The following is a 17,066-nucleotide window of genomic DNA, read 5'->3' on the forward strand; positions in this document are numbered from 1 at the left end:
TTTAATTTCTATCTATCATACATTTATCAATATCTACCTTTTTATTACAAAAAAAAAAAAAAAAAAAAAAAACGTATGGTAAATTTATTTATTACGGATTGATATGGCCAAATGAGTAATGATAATATTTTTTAATAATTAATATTGACTCGATCGTTCGTTTTGTCATAAAAAAAAAAAAAAAAAAAAAAAAAAAAAAAAAAAAAAATCAAAGTGAGGTATATAAAATTAAACATAGTTTATAAGCATTGAAAATGAAACGTAAAAAATAGAATCCATAGAAAAATATTTGTATCGTATACAATCGTGTTCCTTGTAATATTAAGAGTAAATATCTGTCTATCGTTGATACGGCCCTGATTGCATCTCTGCATCTTATTGGACGTGGACTGGTGCATATACGAGCAATGTCCTGTGGCGTGCACACACCGTTGAAATCTATCGGCGCGTGTGTTCGCTAAAGAGTGGGAGAATCCGATTATAGCCGAACATTACCGGATGTGCCCGACACGAAATAGTCGACAATTGACGAGGCGTCGAGAAACCCAGAAGGGAGGAGACAAGCTATTCTCTTGGGTGTACTGCTTCCCCTTTTTCAACTTTAACCTGAATAATTATTCTTTAGCTTATCTATAGCATAAGTAATGAAAGCAAATACAATATAATATGAATAAAGTTTAATAAAACGAATGCTGAATGTTATTTAGAACCTTTTCACATTATGTCATTATGTAATAGACTGATGAGATCTCTTATCGTCATCCGGTATAACATTGATTAAAAAATAATTTTTATTTTTGATAATAATACTTTTATAGAAATAGAAATAAACTATTTATTTAATCATTTATATACCCACAATATAATATAATTTATATATATATATATTTTTTTTTTTATATACTTCATGTATAAAAAATTTTTATATAAAAAATATTATGGTTATATATAATATTTATAATTCTAAATCTTAAGATGCATGTAGATAATTTGGATGGAACATATTTATTAATATAAAATATTTATTATTTTTAATTACAGAGATGGATGGTCCAGGCACGATTTCATGGGATGAATTTCTTGCAAATGCTGAAAATTTTATCATAGTCTCTGATCAGATTTCTGATGGATGGCAATTGTGTGGAAACAAAGTAATTATATTTAATTAATTAATATATATATGGAAAATATACCTTCATTTTTATAAATAATTAATAGTATAATATAATAATATATCGTATTATCGTGTATCAATATATAGTAAAACATGTTTATTATAACAACTTTTTATTATTTATAGAAGAACTAAATAGTAATAGTTGAATGATTACAGATATATCACACGTGAAATAGTATCTCTATAAATTTTTTTTCTTTAATTACTCCATTCGGTAAAACAGAACATGGTCGATAAAATGTGAAAATTATAATTTAAAGCATTGTAAATAATTATTATAATTATTGTACAATAATATTTTTATATTCTACAAGATAAATATAAAATTTGAAAAATAAATAATTTTTATTAAAATTATTAATAAAATTCTGTTTTATCAACTATGATTTCAGTCGTAACAAGAATGTTGCGCACTCTCTCCCATAATCAGTGAACTATAATGGAAGATACCGACTAAGTTTAAATTTTTTGACTTTGAAAAAGAAAAATTAGATATTTCATTTTTCTTTGTTGTAATATTAATTTACTTCAGAATATAATTTACTATTGCTTTTTATAATAATATTTATTAATATAAGAATATTTATTTTTTATAGAAAATTCCTGCGGAAGCATACTTAGTACGACAAAAAAAGCATTTTATTTTAAACGAAATGAACACAGAAAATTCTTCAACAATTGAGAATTGGAGTGAAAAACTTTGTGAAGATCCTTACGAAGCTTCATTTAAAAACGAAAGGCCTTTGATTATAGAACATCACATTTTATGGTCTATGAGCTATAGCGTGCCAGTACTTTATTTTAATGGATGGAAATCAGGTGATCTAAATTGCAATTAATCTAGGATCATTAAGCTCTTCTTTTTCGATATAATTTGGCGAAGAGAGATACATGTGTGTATTTTCATCATTGAAATAATGAATAGTAAAATGATTCAATCTACTTACTTACATAATTTGAAAGATTTAACAATTGTTTATATGACGCGTTTCTCATTCACATTGATTTTGTTTTTCAAAAAAAAATTAAATATATCGATAAAATTCTGAAATATTCATCATTCTAGTACAATTTAAAAACCATCAAGTGTTAGTGGCATTAAGAAAAAAATTAATGTAAGTTTCATACCTTATCATGAAGATCAAATAAAACTACTTCAAAATAGAAATACGGGAGAAATTCTATTGTAGCGTGAGGTTTTATCGTCACTAGACCTTAATCCGTGAAAAAGACGATTGTAATGCCGCATTGTTCCTTCTATTGTCGGTTTCTTTCGACTATCGGTGAAGAAGTAGATAACGTTGAATATATGTCGTTGCTGAAGGGCGAGAATTAGGAAACAAAAGGGTGATATCATTGTTAAAAAAAAAAAGAAAAGAAAGAAATTCTTTGATTTATAATTCAGCGAATATTAAAATACAATTCCGTTTTGTGAAATTTGTACGAAATGTGGCGATATTTAAAAACTAGATCACCGTCTCATTGTCTATAGGATTGATCGAGAGTTTTGTACTAAAAAATAAAATAATGAATGACCTTGCAAAATATTACTTTAGATTATTTGCTTAATCGATCGATAATTACTAGTTGAAAGTAGAGTACGACGATTGTTTTAGAATTTTTTATTGTCCACAGATTTTCCAGGGATCAATCGAATAAGTGTCGAAGAAGCTCAAGGACTTATTAATGGTTCCACTTTAAATTACTCGGAGTTGTCGCAGGCGATTCATCCAATTCTCGGTACACCGTACCTGCAGTTACATCCATGCATGTCGCACGAGCTTCTACAATACACACATAAGAGGTGAGGGAGGAAGAGCCAAATAAAAAGGGATTGACATACGACCTTGTTTCGTTTTTCTCACAAAATACTTCGCAGTTGAATACGATCTACACTTAATTCTCGAATTAACCGGTTATTTGATATTACGTTTTAGCAAGAACAAATTGATTAGCTGGTTAAGCTTCGTTGCACCGGCGGCTCTACGCCTTGATATAAAGCAAGAGTATCACAAATTGACATTGTAAACAATAAAAGATGTACGCGAATCAACCTCAAAATGATTACTAGAAATTGCAGAATGGACGATACCGTATCAACTTGCATTTTTACACTTCTAACGTGACTTATAACAATATCCATTGTTATAAGTTAATTTGATGTAAAAGGAAAAGAGAGAAAATTATTATACGAGGATAATAATTTTTCATGAAGAAGATAACAACGTTCATTGTTATCTTAAATTCTATTACGTAAGTAGAAAGTATCAATTTGCATTATACTGATTAATTTCTTATAAAGATAAGAAAAATGTGAGAGAACTATGTAACTTCAATTGCAACTTCTCAGGTATACATAAATTATATAAATAAGCGATAGTACTAAAATATTATAAATAGAAAAATGAAAATAGTTTTTTTTTTTTTTTTTTTTTTTTTTTTTTTTTTTTTTTTTTTTTTTTATAATGTGAAACATTATTCTATCGTTCATCTTATTTACGAAAGATCACGCGAAAGTTGAAAGGGAGAGATTCGTAGGATCGAGTCGACTATCACCACCTCCCACCACTTTCCGCGCGCTTTTCGAACTCGCGGATCGAACCTCGAGCTCGAACGAAGGCGCTGCACAGTCTCGCGATCGTCATCGCGTAGAAACGTGATTCTCGTTTACGATAGTTACCACCACGACTTTGTTTCACTGTTGGCTCGCGTCTGATAACGTGACAACTGTGTTGTTGTGAATATAAAATGCAATAATTGTGAATTTTACTTTTTTCCTTCATCATATACCCGTAAGAACGAATCTTTTTTTCTTTCGCAAACGTTAATTTCCTCGACCTGTTTGACAAGAAAATAACAAATTTAAAGAAGCACTTTCGTCGTGTACGTAAATTTATTATTAACTCATAAAGAAATCGGAATGATCGTATTTGACGTACATGCGTACACATATATTTTCACGTTACAAATTATTAAGTTGGAAGTCGATAAAAAAAAAAAAAGGAAAAAAAAAAGAAAAAGAAAAAAAAAACAATCATTGGCACGCAACCAATACTTTAACATCGTTTGTCCTATCTTTACTATTTTATCATTTAGATTTCTACTTCCACTTCGCTTCCGTCATTATCAAACAGTTTTAATTCTTTCTAGGACATTCTAATATTCATCCGAAGAACTGTTCAAAATTTTTTCTTTCCTACGACGATCCTGAAACATTTCTAAAAGATTGCGAATCTACTTGTTGCGTCAAACTCGCCAAGTATTCGACGAAATTCAAGCTGGAAGAATGTAATTTCTTCGGAGACACATTTTTGGCACATTCGGGAACGATCTTTTTTCATCGTAAAATTAAAATTATTCTGTAATAATTATTCTTTCGATGATGCAACTGGTTACCGACTAGGATGATTGATCTTTGAGAGGGGGAGGGGGAGGGAGAAAAACACGTAACTGGTAAAGCGGGTTTTTTTTTTTCTTTTTCTTCTTCTTCTTGAATCATTATAATTCCGTTCGAGAAATTAATATATTCACGGAGATTCTCGACATCGAGCATACAGGACAGGGAGAAAGAATTTAAGATTATTAAGTATTCAGATTTGAAGAGTACATATGTCTCTACGAATACACGATCACGGACTACTTCTCTTCGTGATGACCTATCAACGCTGTACTTCGCGCGTTAGCCTTTGTTCATTAATTCCCCACGTACTTACGTTTGTAAACGCGTATTCGACCATATAGTAGACTTATTCGTCCATTTGTAATAATCATTGACTCGTAGTACTCTTCATTCTTCTTTTTTTCTTTCTTTTTTTTTTTTTTTTCTTTATTTTTGTTTTTATTTTCGTTTTCTACTCATTTTTGTTTCCATCTCTCTCAGCAGTCTTTCTTTCTCTCTCTCTCTCTCTCTCTCTCGTTATACCTTTGATACACGACACACGAGAGCATCATCGATGCAGCTCTCTTGTCGGGGATTAATTAAATGCCGTGCGAAATAATTCCCCCGCGTGATATACGAGCGTTATCATCAAGGAATATAACAGTTGCTACGATCTATCCTCTTGCGATCTTATGTAACGCAGTTTTCTTTGATTTTGTTTTTCTTTTTTCTTTTTTTTTTTTCTTCCTTTTTTTCCTTTCTCTCTCTTTGTCTCTCTCTCTCTCTGCCTCTGTCTCTGTCTCTGTCTCTGTCTCTGTCTCTGTCTATTAACGTCATTTATGATGAACGCCATTAATGTTTTTAAGTATAAATCCGAAAGAGAGAAAGAGAGAAGATAAGAAGATCAATCATCGACAATATTTTCATTATTATGTGAAATGGAAAGGTTATCGTTTTTATCAAAATGAAGCGATAAGAAATAATTGTATATAAAGAAAAAAAAATTATATATATATATATATATATATATATATATATATATATATAAAACTCTTGTTTACATATGATAATTTTTTAAAAAATGCATCCGTCAAGATTTTCCTATTTTATGAATTAGTTAAAAATTCTTGATAATTGATTGTAAAAATTTATTACTCTTTTTTGAGGCTTTTTAGGCCAATTTTTCTTTTCAAATTGTAAAGCCGCAACAGCCTTTGTAACGAAAAAAAAAAAGTAATTGATTTTTAAAATCACTTTGAGAATTTTTGACTCATCTTATATATCTATATATATTTATATAAATATATATATATATTTATATATATACATACATATATATATGGCAATTTATATTGGATTAATAAAATGTTTCGATAACGTGTGTAGGATCGTGAGAAAGTTTAATAAATAACGGGCATTAACGGATCGGTGGAGATTTAAATAGTTTAAAATTTTTAACAAGCGTTCCGACAAAAAAGGACGTACTTCCTCGGACTAATCGGATCTACAAGAGAGTCAAGAGATAATAGATTCAAATTGCATCACTGTCCCGGTAAGAGGGACCCGTCGTCGGTTATCTCTCTTTCTCTCTCTTTCTCTCTCTCTCTCTCTCTCTCTCTCTCTCTCTCTCTCTCTCTCTCTCTCTCTCTCTCTCTCTCTCTCTCTCTCTGGTAAATATATAACTCGATGAAAAGTAGGAGTAGTAACAATCAAGATGGCAAAGCCTTGACCCGCTTTCCGTGACCGGCTCTATTTCATAGTTCGGTTCGTCATCTTCGATGAGCTGCTACGTTTCATTATTCTTAGTTAATTTTCACGCTTATCGTGGAAGATGAGAGTACGATTCAATGGTAGAAGGAACATTCCAAGATTATGCTTGTGAATTATTAAATATCATATGTTAGAAAGTCGATTATTCCGAAACAATTAAAGGACAAACGATGACAATCCTTATCGGAAAGAAAAAAGGACCAAAAAAGAAAAAAAGAAAAAAAAACAAAAAGAAATAAAATAAAAAAAATAAAAACAAAAGAAAAAGAAAATTATAATTTATCATCGTTAGAAGTAGTCAAATCATTTGTCCTATCAAATCGTAGATAAGAATATATCAATCAATTGTCAGAATTCTCAGTCCATCCATCGTGAACGTACAAATAATCTAATTTTCTAATCTCTAATATCTGCCCGTCATCTAGTCATTTTGCTCTTTCAGATCACAAAAGGAAGGAGGAAGAGCCTGTAATTTCGCAAAGAGATCATTCGAGATAGTCTCTTTGAACGAACGTTTGCTGTTACCGTTTGCCTAGTGGTCGATCATCGGCTCGTTGATCGACGCGTTGATCCGGCTCCCTAGGTGGGAAGTTCAAAGCGGAAGAAGAAGTTGGGGGAGAGAGAGAAAGAGAGAGAGACAGAGAGAGAGAGAGAGAGAGAGAGAGAGAGAGAGAGCAAAAAGAGAGAGAGAGAAAGAGAGCAAAAAGAGAGAGAGAGAGAGAGAGAGAGAGAAATCGGAAGAGGAGAATCTCGAGTTCCCCGCGTGTTCATCGACGGTGATGTGGTGTTTAACCCCGTTAGAATCCAGCGGATCGTGAACAGATCGAGAGCAGCCGAACAATAGAGCCGCTCACCACCGGTGCGATATTTCTCGATGGGTTACTCGTAGCCCGTGATCGCCTGCGCGTATTTGTCTGGTGTCTATATCGCATCACTACTACGACGACGACGACGACGACGACGACCAAGAGGAGGAAAGAGGAGGAGGAGGAGGAGGAGGAGGTGGAGGTGGAGGAGGAGGAGAAGGTGGAGAAGGAGGGAGGAGAGGATAGGTCGTAGCGGCAGGAAGAGATCGTCGTTATAGGGGGAGATCGCCATAGCTGATCGTACCACCCAAGGTGGCACAGATTGAGAGGCCCCATCAGCGTAACATCCTCTCGGCGATTCGAAGCATTTCGCGAACCACATCTCGTTCCTCGCCTTGATATCATCTTTTCTATTTCTCTCATTTCTCTCTCTCTCTCTCTCTCTCTCTCTTTCTCTCTCTTTCTCCTTCTCCTTCTTTCTTTCTTTCTTTCTTTCTCTATCTCTTTTCTTTTCTCTCTTTGTCTATCCCTTTTTTTTTTAATATATCTTTATTTTCCTCTTTCTTTCTCTCTCTCTCTCTCTCTCTCTCTCTCTCTTTTTCCTGATCTAAAGCAAAGGACTCCGTGAACATTCGGAAGTAACAATTATTGGACACGCACAAGAGAAGAGTAGAAATTTGCAACAAGGAGAACACCCATCTACTCCTCTTCCTCCTCTTCTTCCTCTTCCCTTATTCCTCTCTTCTTCCTACTCACTCCATTTCGTTCTTCTCGTCGAGTAGCATCACGCATCGGACACTTCCGGCTTTGCGGAAGCAACGCTCCATGTGAACGACTGACGGCGATCGCCTCACCTCGCGACTCAACTCATTCATCGAACAACGATTTTGTCATGGAGACCGCTACCGAACTGTACGTATACAAAGTTTCTTTTCTTTTCTTTCTTGTTTTTTATTTAATCTCCATCTTTTTTTTTTTTCTTTTTTTTGTTAATCCACAGAATATATATTTATTATTCTTTTTCATTCTTTTCATCTTTGTTTATTCTTTTTTTTTTTTGCCTTTTTTATCGGCTTTATCGTGCACGTGCTTGATGCTTTTTAAAAATATGCTTTTCAAATATAATACTTGTTCGTTCTTTGTAGAAATATTTTATTAATTTCTCTCACTCCTTCTTAGAAAATAAAAATATTACACAATTCCAAAGCACGTGTAGCGCCGCATGGAACGAAGAAATTGCATTGCTTTCTTTCTCCTTTTCTTCTTTTCCTTTTTCATATCTGATATTTAAATTATAAAACACATTCTCAAATAAACGATTAAAAAAAAAAAAAAAAAATAAAAAAAATAAAAAAAAGAAATAAAATAAAAGAAAAGAAAAGAAAAGAAAGTGTATTAACGATATTTATATCATTTAAATCGAAAAAAGGATGCAAGGATAATTACATATATATATTCCTTACGCGTTACGTATATATCTATTCCTTATATCGGCATAACACGCTCTCTTTTTTTTCTTCTTCTTCTTCTTCTCTTTTCTTTATTTATTTTTTCTTTTTTTCCTTTCCTCTCGAGAAATCATTATATAAAACGTCGAGCTCCTTTGAGACTCGTCTCTCCTAAAGAAATTTTTTCTCTCCTAAATGAATTTCATAAATCAAAAAGGAAATCTATCCTTTCGTTTAGATTCTTTGATCTATTGGCTATGTTGATTATATAATGGAATGACGAATGTTATAAAAGGAAAAGTTAATCGTTAATGTTATTCAAATGGCAACATGCTGTTAATCGATAACGTAACTGGATCCTAACGTCAATCGACAGCCAAATTTCGTAATATCACGTCGATTATGCGTAATATATAAATATATAATATATACTTTATATTCGATTAAAAGAAACGAAAAATACATGAATTAATCGTTGATTACCCGTTTAATTTAAATGCGAAACGTTTCTATCTATAGTTAGCGATTTTTTATGCTCAATCAAGTATAAACAGTTAGATAGGATAATCGTCATTTTTATTAACGAAGAACTCTGTAAATTTTCTAATTTCACATTTTTAATCCCATTATACGGTTCTTTAAATACAACTTCTTAATTTTACGCGATCGAATCATATCTATATTTTTCTTGTGATTGTTCAATTTGTATTATTTCATTTGGATCTGATAAAACATTTATCTTTTTTCCTTCTCTCTCTCTCTCTCTCTCTCTCTCTCTCTCTCTCTTTCTCTTTGGCTATATTTTGGCACGTAACTTTGAAACATTATTATTAATATTTGTATAGAGGCAATAAAAGAAAAATTGCATTGCGCATATTCATGCGAGTTTAGCGCGAATTATGACACGCGTGTAGTTTAATTTTTAGTGATCTCTGTAATAAACTTGTAACTATATCTCGTTATATAGGTTTAGCTATGGTACATATAAAATGTAATGTGCATAACCGAACTTGATCCTAGTGGCCTGCGCTATGTCATAGTACGCAAATAAATGCGGAGATGTTCGTTTGAATTTCTTTTTTACATAACATATTTCGACACGTTAAATAGCACATATAAATTCGATTAGCCTGATGTCTCGTCGCATGTTTAAAACTATTTCACTTTTTTTCTTTCTTTTTTTTTTTTTTTTTTTTAATTATTCGATGGAAAACAATTCTTTCTTCTTTTTTTTGACGTAATAAAATTTTATTTATTGTGTCAAATGAAATGGAAAGTAACGAATCGAAGTGATCTTACCCAACGTCCTTGATTTCAATTTCAATCTTTACAAGTTGAAAAATTAACATTAAAATAAAACATCGCGCATGAATTATTTCAAATCAAATTATTTATTATACGTTTAATCGCTTTGAAAAAATATGTTGAACAGCCATGAAAATTGATCGTCCTTATCGTTACTTCAAACACGTACGTTTTACGATTAAATTCATAGAACAAAACGAAGGAGGAAAGTTAACAACGAAAGAGAGCACGAAGAATTACGATAAATACCTATTCAAAATGACCACCTTCGAGTAGAATATACAAATGCGGCCTTGAACGCCCATAAGCGTCCACGCATCAATAACGATGTATCTCGCATGTCCGTATACTCAGCGTTGTTAAAACGAGATAAGCATCTTTAAATTGAAACACAAATTTATAAATGTCAACGTTGAATTAAACTATTTTATTTTTTTGTTTTATATATATTTTGACCATTCAATAGATACTTCATCTTTAAAACGCGATAATAGTTTGCGTGTCGATGTACCAAGATAAAAATAAAGTTCTACGCCAAGATTTGGCAAGTCTTGTTTGCCTTGGCGTATCGCTTCGATTGCCTGGCAATTCGTCCGGTTTGGCTGGTTTTCTGGCTTGACTAATGTCTTTCTTAACTTTACAAATGTAAATGTACTTGTGTAATTTAACAGACAGTCTTTTTCACTTTTTTCCTTTATATACACTTAGGGACCTTAAGTATTCGTAGAGTAGAAATATGACAATATCGTAAATCCTCTCTCGTCAATTCTATATACAGGGTGTTTCGTAACAAGTGAGATCTATTTCATCGGTAAACAGTAGATACTACTAAAACAATGAAACAAGTTGACATAAACATGTGACTCATTTGATCTTGTTTCTGATTTATAATTCAGTTTGTATTTCAGTAACATGGAATTCTTTATCATATATATATATATATATATATATATATATATATATATATATATATATATATATATGTATTTCATTTTTCCTTTAGTTAGTTAATTAATTAGCGAGAAAAGTCCTAGCTCAGGGTCTCTCTCATCTTAACCAAACGGTTTTGCGTTTAACATGGAGGGGTTCCATTGATCCTTTCTCAGCTTTCACGGGTATTCACCGATAGTAGATGAGAGCTTGTTGCACATAGTATAGATACTATACGGTCCCTCTGTCATTAATACGTGTCACGAGACAGTAATTTAACACGCACGCATACACGTGTAAGCGATCAATCGCTCGCGACCATGTCGTCACGTCCTGTTTTGTGGTTGCACGCATGGTCCAAGCTCGTATCAAGGCAGATTCATAAACGTTTCAATCGATAGAAATTACGACGTCTCTAAAACTCCCAATTTTTATATTTTTATCTTATAGGGATCGTATATAACATAGATATACTAATGATTTTCGTTGTTTCATTTTGTTTGATGAAAGAATCAATCGTATGATTCTTCTTCTTTTTTTTTCTTTTTATTATTATTATTATTTTTTTTCTTACTGAAAGAATAAGAGTGATGTGCTATTACACGGATGACATCCGTGTGCTCGTTTATTCGTACGTATGCCACCTACGCGCAATAAATGTCACCCATGGCCCGGACGACGTTTGTTCTATATGCGTTCTATATTGGTTCTTTGCGGAAGCAAGAATATTCTAAGTCAAATATTATTGCCTTGATCATTGGCAATGGGGAATGAGCTTATGTGAATATACAGACAGTATAGATATATAGAATATACAAATGTGTATGTTATAAACTTCGCAAAAGATAAAATGATCCATTATAAAAATAGATAATGTTTGATTATAATAACGCACATGTGACGTTATTAAACTCGATTATCAACATTGAAAAATTTTATAAAAATTTTCTCTTTCAAAAGGCTTTCTTATATATATATATATAAGAAATACATTACACATTATATCGAAGAAATTTATTACGCAAAGATAAGAAATACCACAGAAAAATACAACGATGCGCAATCGTCTATTAATGAGCAAAAGATTTCTTTCTCGTTTCATAAGCTATACATCTCGTTTCGCGTACGACCTCGAAGAAACGCAAATCACTCAACTTATGTGATTTAATTTAACAACGACGACGACGACGACGACGACGATGGTGATGACGATGACGACTTGATATAAAACATGCTCTTTTTATGGAGTTTGTTTATTCGAGATAAACTTGTACTATTTCGTAAACGAGGAAATCAGAGAAACTGAAGAGACGTGGATATCCGATTCAATCCGTTAAAGATTTCTACATTATCTTTAATTTACTCGCATTCAAAAGGAAATCAAAAGACTGAATAATTATATGTTAAATCCAATGCACACTTAATTTCGACGCGTTCCGTTTGTTACGCTCATATCAAACGCGTGGCCATTATACATCGTCAGGTTTGATTTGATCAATCAATGAACTCTTCATCTCTATCTCTCTTTCTCTATTTTACTGCTTGCTATTCAAATTGATCATGGCATGATTTAATCAACATATAGTCTATTATCGAACATATCGAATTGTTATTATCAAGTACTACAGCTTATTAAATGCTATAGGATTTACAATAAAATTTGATACTCCAAATAATTTGATTATGATTTGAACTTGAATTTGAAACTCTTTTAATTGACAATAAACTAATTCGCAGGCAAACCTTTTCACTAATAGATAATAATTATATCATGGAAGAGTCTTAATATATTGTATTAAGACCCTTCCAATAATATTTAATTGGTATAACGATATGACTATACAATATTTAATTGACAATAAACTACCCCATCCTTTTAGGCAAACCTTTTCATTAATGACTAATAATTATATCATAGAAAATTACAATGGTAATTCTTTCCTACTTGACAAAAGAATTACTTTTTTTATATAGTTGTATTTATATATTTTGTAATTTAATATAGATAAATTTTGTATTATAGATCTCCTTTGTCTGGTCCGGAAAAGCAAGGTAGGGTAGTTGAAAGGACCTCCTATTATCCGCAAGAGCCAGGTAAAAGGCCACAAACCAGGAAGGAAAAAATGCAATCATGTTTGAGGCACAATGCCTTGACCATACTAACCGTCGCTGGCGTAGTTGGTGGTATTGTCTTAGGAATAATCCTAAGGAATTCCCGAAGCGATAGATATACAAATCGTGAGATTATGTATATCAATTATGCCGGCGATCTATTTCTAAGAATGCTCAAGAGTTTAATTCTGCCGCTCATCATGTCAAGTTTGATCTCAGCTATTGGATCCTTGGACTTATCTCTCAGCGGCAAAATCGGTGCACGTGCTATTTCCTATTACATGGTCACAACGATTAGTGCGGTTATACTCGGTTGGTACAAACCTCTTTTATCAACTTTATTTTAATATATTCCTCGGTTAATTATAATTATGCTTTATTTTTAGGTATAATTTTGGTCATATCTATTCAACCAGGTGTAGGTAGCTCTGCTAATTACGAAGAAAAAGTTCTTTCACAAAATTCATCAACCGTTGATACGCTTTTGGATTTAGTTAGGAACATGTTCCCTCCGAATCTGGTGCAAGCATGTATTTCTCAAATGCGTACAGTAGTCAAAAAACCCGTGAACGGCGATCAAGGTAAAATATAATTACGCATGCCTTTTAATACTTATTATTATGCAAATCTTTTGTTACCTCTGTTTCTTTTTCTTTTTTTTTTTTTCTTTTTGTATAGACGACATGGATAATTGGGATTTCACCGAAAAGGATATTCCTGGTATGAATATTCTCGGTTTAGTCGTTTTCTCAACCGTATTGGGCATTACTTTAGGTAAAATGAGTCAGGAAGGGAAACCACTTTTGAACTTTTTCGAATCCTTATCAAGTGCCATGATGTTAATCACCAATTGGGTAATTTGGTAAGAATCTTTTACCAAATACAAAATCTTGATAATTTACTAGGACAAAGAAATTTTCATTGATGTCCTATCAGGTTGTCGCCAATCGGTATACTTTTTTTGGTGGCTGCAAAAATCGTAGAAATGGAATCATTGGAACAAATAGTCGCACAACTTGGCATGTACTTCCTAACGGTTCTAATTGGCCTTTGCATTCACGGTTTCATCATACTACCTGGATTATATTTTGTGGTAACAAAAAAGAATCCCTACCGTTATCTATCCAATATGGCACAGGCATTGGTCACTGCATTTGGTACATCATCGAGTTCGGCGACATTACCAGTTGCCATAAATTGTCTCGAAGAAAGAAACGGCGTCGATCCACGAATAACCAGATTTGTACTACCGATAGGAGCTACAATAAATATGGACGGTACTGCTTTGTACGAAGCAGTAGCCGCAATTTTTATAGCGCAAGTTCGCGAAGTCAGCCTCACTTTTGGACAATTAGTGGCGATCAGGTAAAATCTTGTAATTCTTTTTTTTTCTTTCCTTATATGTTAATATCTTCAAAAAAATTTACATATATGTACATTTTATGTGCCTTACCATACACACACACACACACACACACACACATAAAATATGATATAGTAATTATAATAATAAAAAAAGAAAGAAAAAAAATATCTCTTTTGACTTCATGGACTTTTTCAGTATTACTGCAACTGCCGCAAGTATCGGAGCAGCTGGGATCCCGCAGGCGGGATTAGTTACTATGGTGATGGTTCTAGACACAGTACATCTTCCATCGAATGATGTCTTCCTTATTCTTGCGGTTGATTGGCTATTGTAAGTGGATTTTTCTTCATAGTTCTTCGATGAAAGAAATGGTCTTTAAAAAAAGATATTCTCTGGCGATAAACAAAAATTTTTTGTAATTTTCAGGGATCGCTGTAGGACGACAGTAAATGTTATGGGAGATTCCCTTGGTGCAGGAATCGTTAATCATTTAAGTAAAAATGAATTAACAGCATTACCACAACATAGACAAACTCAAAATGGAGCAGACCATTCAATATCGATATGAAATGTGTAAGTGTGTTAACAGTTCGAATACAATAATGCCCTAGTAGCATTTATTGGTAATTGTTTTACGATCTAATATAGTTGTTTATTAAATTATACAACAGTTCCAACGATTTTGCTGTTAAAATAAAATAAAGAAACGTGATTAATTGGCTCACTGCACAATTCCCACGTGCATATAATTATTAATAAATAATAAATAAAAAATTGTAACGAATATATATATATATATATATATATATATATATATATATATGTATATGTATATATATATTATATCGTAAAGATTATATAAAAATCACGATTATTGTGTGCGTTCAGTAAAATACTGCCTATCTATTGGATCTAGTTATTTTAAATGTGTTCTCTCTTTTATGTAACATCGATATATGTTTATATCGAAAATTGTAATAACATTAATAATAGTCGCGATTAATTAATAGTAGAATCGTCATTATATGGCCATTTACGTTCTGGATTTAGCGTTAGATATAATAGCAATATAATAACGACAATAATCGCGGTAATACTCGTTTACTCAATTGCTCTATAATGCTCTATAATCTACTTGTCTGATAATATAAAGCATATTCTTTTGAATCAAATATATTGATTATGGTTCTAACATTATTTTAATTAAGTTAGGATATTTATGTAAAAAATATTATATACATTTACTGAGTGGCAAAGATAGTAGAAGGTTTTCTATACAATTTCAACAAAAAATTTTAAAAAACTATATAGATAAACTTTTAATTGCAGCATTTCTTGATCCTTTATTATTTATTATAGTACTAAAGTATATAAGCGTACTCATTACATATGTAACAATTTTAATTTAGAGCAGTATTTTTGTAATATGATGATAAATAGTTGCAAATTCATACATACGTACATATATATGTATATATATATATTATATATGCACGTGCGTACGCTTTAATATAATATGTTGATTTTACCAGATTTAATTATGAGAACTAATGTCCATTCCAATAATGTTAAAATTTATAGTAATAATATATGTAATTATCGGACATTACACATAAATATATTGAACGTATCCAAGTGATAAAGATATTGCAATTAAATGATGATGCTTGAAAAATATTTATAGAAAAAATTCATTGGTGTTACATTTTATAAACATTGTGTTTCTATTTTACGTTATATGTATTCAATTTTATTAAAAAAATTTAAACAAATACTAGAAATATATTTTTATATTGATTCTGTATAGTCATTGATAAAGATTACAAATAATGTGTGATATAATTTTATCATTTAATTGCATAGCATTTTGTTTATAAGAGAATAATAGAAACGCTAACCAGTGATCTAAGAAATTTCTTTTTATTTGTTTTATCATTTACCTTTTGGTGATCTTATTTATTGCATTTCAATTATATAATCAAAATTATACCTTTTTCTTATCTTTTAGCCACTATTGTGAATATTTAAGAAAAATATCAAAATACAGTAGGACTTTTATTAAGCAAGGTTTAATTTTATGGCTTTTTATCTATCTAAGCTTTTATCATTTGAGATACATAGTTAAGTCATATATGTGAAAAATACTTTTATAATATACAATAGGTAGTTTCAACTTATTCAATATTGATCAATCTTGATAACCTATTTAATTTATGTCCTACTGTAGTTATGATAATACAAATATTCATTTATAAATAATATAAACGATTAGAAAAAATAATATCGGTGCCATTAAATATTACTAACACTACTTTTAATGAACTCTATTGTGTTCATCATTTTTTTGTTATGTTCAAAACTATACAAGAAATGGACCGTTTAAAGATAACATTAATCAATAGTTTTTAATTAATTGTAACAAATATCTAAAACAATTAATGTATAATGTAATTTATAATTCACATCTCTGTATAAAAATAGGATCTGCACCTTTACTTATAAACATGCCATAGATGCAAAACTAAAGATTATGTACAGTCATCCCTATAAATAAATAATTGTTGTGCTTACATGCAAATTATGTATAATAACAGTCTCTATCATATTAAGAAATTAATATTTTTAATATTTACGTTCATCCATATAAATATTTATAATAGTTTTTTTTTCTTCTTCTTTTTTTTTTCCATTTAAAGTATATTATAGTAAGTTATTACAAGGTCATTTGGAATATTTACGTGCAAAATCTTACCTTTAATTATCAATAAATTGA

At 31.2% G+C, this 17,066-nt stretch overlaps 1 protein-coding gene across 4 annotated transcripts; it reads left to right on the forward strand.

Annotated features, from left to right (window-relative positions):
- The first annotated feature begins 3,220 nt into the window (after positions 1-3,220).
- On the forward strand, positions 3,221-16,863 carry LOC124950588 (excitatory amino acid transporter 1-like). 4 transcript variants are annotated; one of them, XM_047497524.1, is made up of 9 exons: positions 3,784-4,060; positions 6,769-6,909; positions 7,746-8,044; positions 12,839-13,239; positions 13,314-13,508; positions 13,606-13,789; positions 13,864-14,292; positions 14,489-14,623; positions 14,720-16,863. In XM_047497524.1, exons 3-9 carry the CDS (start codon positions 8,025-8,027, stop codon positions 14,859-14,861), a joined length of 1,506 nt encoding a protein of 501 aa, XP_047353480.1. In that variant the 5' UTR covers positions 3,784-4,060; positions 6,769-6,909; positions 7,746-8,024; the 3' UTR covers positions 14,862-16,863. The 4 variants fall into 4 exon arrangements, with proteins under 4 accessions (XP_047353479.1, XP_047353480.1, XP_047353477.1 ...); XM_047497523.1 differs by lacking the exon at positions 3,784-4,060 and adding an exon at positions 3,221-3,430 and having other exon boundaries at positions 6,769-8,044; XM_047497521.1 differs by having other exon boundaries at positions 6,769-8,044.
- Positions 16,864-17,066: the final 203 nt, after the last annotated feature.

Source organism: Vespa velutina, chromosome 7, assembly GCF_912470025.1.
Source record: "Vespa velutina chromosome 7, iVesVel2.1, whole genome shotgun sequence".
In the NCBI taxonomy this organism is placed as follows: Eukaryota; Metazoa; Arthropoda; class Insecta; order Hymenoptera; family Vespidae; genus Vespa; species Vespa velutina.